The 4,099-nt window shown below is 44.3% G+C and overlaps 2 protein-coding genes across 2 annotated transcripts in view; both read left to right on the forward strand.

Moving 5' to 3' along the window:
• Window positions 1-2,620, forward strand: part of LACBIDRAFT_330820 (uncharacterized protein) — a gene marked incomplete at both ends in the record, with an annotated part of 3,195 nt that extends 575 nt beyond the window's left edge. Inside the window, 8 exons of the mRNA XM_001885060.1 lie at window positions 214-235; window positions 565-666; window positions 702-808; window positions 861-1,163; window positions 1,196-1,703; window positions 1,754-1,813; window positions 1,890-2,451; window positions 2,579-2,620. Coding sequence (XP_001885095.1) covers window positions 214-235; window positions 565-666; window positions 702-808; window positions 861-1,163; window positions 1,196-1,703; window positions 1,754-1,813; window positions 1,890-2,451; window positions 2,579-2,620 — 1,706 coding nt within the window. The remainder of the gene's footprint in view (window positions 1-213; window positions 236-564; window positions 667-701; window positions 809-860; window positions 1,164-1,195; window positions 1,704-1,753; window positions 1,814-1,889; window positions 2,452-2,578) is intronic.
• A 513-nt stretch (window positions 2,621-3,133) lies between these two features.
• LACBIDRAFT_304896 (uncharacterized protein) lies at window positions 3,134-3,959 on the forward strand (the record flags this gene model as incomplete). The annotated part of the gene is made up of 2 exons (XM_001885061.1): window positions 3,134-3,373; window positions 3,429-3,959. The coding sequence occupies 2 exons, from the start codon at window positions 3,134-3,136 to the stop codon at window positions 3,957-3,959; spliced, it is 771 nt and encodes a 256-aa protein (XP_001885096.1).
• Window positions 3,960-4,099: the final 140 nt, after the last annotated feature.

The following is a 4,099-nucleotide window of genomic DNA, read 5'->3' on the forward strand; positions in this document are numbered from 1 at the left end:
CATTTTTTGCTTTATTCTTTCGTTTCATTCATTCCTGGCAACTGTTTCATTTTTTTCATTCATTCATTGCCATGGAATTTTCATTTCATTCTTTCCAGGCAGTTATTTCATTTTTGTTTCATTCTTTCAGGCAACAATTTCGATGTTTTAACACACATCTAAATAAGGAAATAATATACAATTATGCCTGATATGTGTTGTGCCCTACTGCAGTGGTGTGGGAGGCCATATGGGGGTACTTTTGCATTTGAGGCTCAAATACACAATGAGATAGGCATGCTGTTGCCAAATAAGGCACTTAAATATTTTGTATCAATTACATAATCATTTTCCCAGCTCTAACAATGAAATAGGCACCTGAGAAGAATGAAGCAAGGAATGAAACAGTTGCCCTGGTGGAATGAAAGAAAAAAATGAAACAGTCGCCAGGAATGAATGAAACAGAATAAATTATCTAGAATGAAACAGGTGCCGTGAATGAATGAAAATTCATTTCATTTCATTCACGGTAGCTAAGCAGGAACTTCTATGGTACAGCTCAGGAGTACATGATGTAAGTGGTAGCTACCAGTCCACACATTGGATACCACATGAATGCGGCACCCACACCACGTACATCATTTGCACGCGACAGCGCCCATGCCACGGCATGGGCGCTGTCAAATGGTGAGTGCCCACCCTCTTGCTTACCTCGTTTGCAGCCCCAGGATCACGGCACACACTGGATACCACACGAATGCGGCACCCACACCACATACGTCGTTTGCACGCGACAGCGCCCATGCCGTGGCATGGGCACTGTCAAATGGTGAGTGCCCACCCCGTCGTCATCACCCCCCTCTCGCTTACCTCGTTTGCAGCCCCAGGATTACGGCGCGAATGCGGCGCCCATACCACGTATATTGTTTGCACGCAACAGCGCCCATGCCGTTTCCCACCCCGTCGTCATCACCCCCCCTCTTACTTGCAGCCCCAGGATCACTTCGCGAATGCGGCGCCCATACCATGTATATTGTTTGCACGCGAGAGCGCCCATGCCGTTTCCCACCCCGTTGTCATCACCCCCCCTCTCACTTACCTCGTTTGCAGCCCTAGGCCTGTCCCCGTTGTCTTTTTAATGACACCTCGTATTGATATGAGTACCCCATATGTAGATTACATAGGTAGTTACATTAAGTTGGGTTGGTTTACGTAGGTACTACTGTACTTGATAACTTTTGCAATTTCGAAGTGTGGCCTTCACGAAATTTGGTTGTGTGTGTAAGGTTGCCATATCTGGCCTTCTGGCATCTTCTAAGGCAGATTGCACCTTGTTCTATCACCACCACCACTGCTCACTGTTTCACCATGCCAACCACCAGAGCCACCACCAAATCTACTTCAGCTGCCACCTCTACAGCCAGGAAGAGGCAGGGATCTGCTGCTGATCAGACTCCTAAGAAGAGATTAAGATCCAACTCAAACAAGAAGGCATCCAAGGCTGATCTGGAGGTAGAGAGGGGAGAGGGAAGGAAGGATGGGGGAGAGGAGGAGGTAGAGGAGGAGGAGGAGGGAGAGGAGGGGGATGGGCAGAAGGGGGGGGAGGGGGAGGAGGAAGAGGGAGAAGCTCTTGCTGAGCTAGAGGATGAGGTGGTTGTCAATAAACCCAGACATGGAGGGAAGAGGGGGAAGGATGTTATTTTGAACAAGGGGTCCAACAAAGGGTATAAAATTATTTGAATTTACATTGACATATTCTCAATTAAATTTTTAGCAAAAAGGCACGCAAGACAAGTGCACAGAAAAATGCAGAGGTGGCAGCAGAAGAAGCCAAGTGAGTCAAACACCAGACTCAGTGAGTTTTTTTTTTAGTTTCAGATATTAAAATTATGATATTGAAGTATTTAAAGCACCATGAAGCTTCTTTCCAAACAAGGCATTTCAGTTGCACCACCTGAACGGAAAGCCTCTACTTCTACTTCATTATCTGCTGCTTCTCTTGCTGTCCCTGCTGCTTCTGCTGCTGACTCTGCTGTTTCTGTTTCTGCTCCTGCTGTTTTTGTTCCTGCTCCTGCTGTTTCTGTTCCTGCTCCTGTTCTTGCTCCTGCTGTTCCTGCTCCTGCTCCTCCTGTTTCTGTTATTTCTGCTGTTATTTCCACTATGAGTTCTGATACCACTGCTAACTTAAATATGCCCACTCCCACCTCTACTGCTATCATGACCCAGAGACCTTCAACTCCTGCTAATGAGCCTGATGTCACCATGGAAAGCCCTCCTCGTCCTGAGGGTTCTTCTAGAGCTACAGGTGGCATCTTGCGGAATCGGGCTATGGGTCAATATTACAACCCTGTTGACGATGAAGAACTACATATTTCTTCTAATGTAGAAAAGGTCAAGGGTGTTGTGAAAATCTATGTATCACCTTTGGACCCTGTTGAACTTGACTTCACTAAGATGCAACCTAGCCTAAAGGTTCCTGTCACTGTTAACTTAAACTTGGGGCCAGTTCTGAAGGAAGTAGCTGTTCATTGGCCACCCATCACTCATAAGCTATTTATGAAATATAATGTTCTAAATTTGATGATATAACTTTCTTTAGGAAATCGTATTCTTGTTTATGATGCTTTGGATTAGTGTTTAAAGGTTCAGTTCAGTCCGGTTTTTTGCCCCGAAAACGCGCAACCGTGGACCGCAACCGGTCCAGGACTGACCCAGATATTGAGGGAACCGAACCGAACCACCTAGGACCAGTCTTTTGCGGTCCATGATACCGGTTCAGACCGATCCAGACCGGTTTTTTTGCATATAATTTATTATACCAATATAAACCATTTGTATCTCAACCATTATTACTCTGAAAAATAAACGGGTTATATAAAATAGTAAAGCATATAAATACCCATCATTCTACCAATTTTCAAGAGATTTAATGAAGATTTGACATAGCTATGACTGAAACCAAATTACATCTCATAGAGACTCAAGTAAAATATGGATTTGGTTATATCTTTCTCAATTCTTAACCGTTTTTGATGAAAAAAAAACCCAATAAAAGGCAATAAACGTGGTTACAAGGCTATGTAACGCACATGACCGTTTAACCGGTTGCAACCGATTAAAACCGGTCTTTGAACGGTTTTAAAAGATTTTCGAAATGAGGCAACCGGCAACCGGACCAACCCCAAATTGGGGCAACTGCAACCGAAAAAAAGACTGGACCATGGTCCGGTTCAGTTCGGTCCACCGGTTTTTTGCGGTCCTATGGACTGAACCTTTAAACACTACTTTGGATGGGCTTTGGGTTGCTGAAGGTCTCTATGATAGTGCAGTCGAGATAAATGACAGTATTTTATTCAACAATTCTGATGGGAAAGCAACTCTTCACATTCTTGTTGTAAGTGTTATCTACTATTCTGATATATTATAGAATATTAATTTCTTTTTTTTAGAGTTCTTTTGAGCCTGGGATTTCCTTTTCCTCTATTGCTCCTTCCCATGCTCGTTCACTCCAAGGTGGATCTGTTCCGTCTACCTCTCGTTCTTCCACACCTGTTCGTTCCCACTCTCACACACATTCCATATCTACATCTGGGGACATCCAAACTGGCAGAGTTGAGCCATTAGCTGCTGAAGCAGTTACAACTGCAGATGCTGAGGATACTTCTTTCACTGCATATGAAATGAGTCTTCTCCATATTCTCAAGGTTTCGATGAACCATACACGTACGGCAGCTGCCAAGTCACTCCCAGAGCAATATCTTTGCTATCTTGCTGTTACCAAAGCTCTTAATGACATGCACCACGTCAAGCAGTGGCCTGAAAAACCACCTACCGAGAAGCAGGTTACTGAGCTTTTTATTGGAAAAAGCCAGTGGAGCAATGTTTGGCATCCAACCTTCAGTAGAGTTTCTCAGCACTTTCCAGAAATGGTCAAGTGGCTGCAAGGTGATGCTGACAGCAAGGACACAATGGAGCTTTAGGGAATAGAGGCAAAGTATACTCTTAAGATGTTGAAAGAATGGATGGAACAAGGTGGGAAGCCTTTAAAGGGAAAGGCTAAGATTGTTGAAGAACCTGTGGCTGAAAGCTCATCGAAGGGACTTGGAAAGGAGAAGGAGAA

Source organism: Laccaria bicolor, genomic scaffold, assembly GCF_000143565.1.
Source record: "Laccaria bicolor S238N-H82 LACBIscaffold_29 genomic scaffold, whole genome shotgun sequence".
Taxonomy (NCBI): domain Eukaryota; kingdom Fungi; phylum Basidiomycota; class Agaricomycetes; order Agaricales; family Hydnangiaceae; genus Laccaria; species Laccaria bicolor.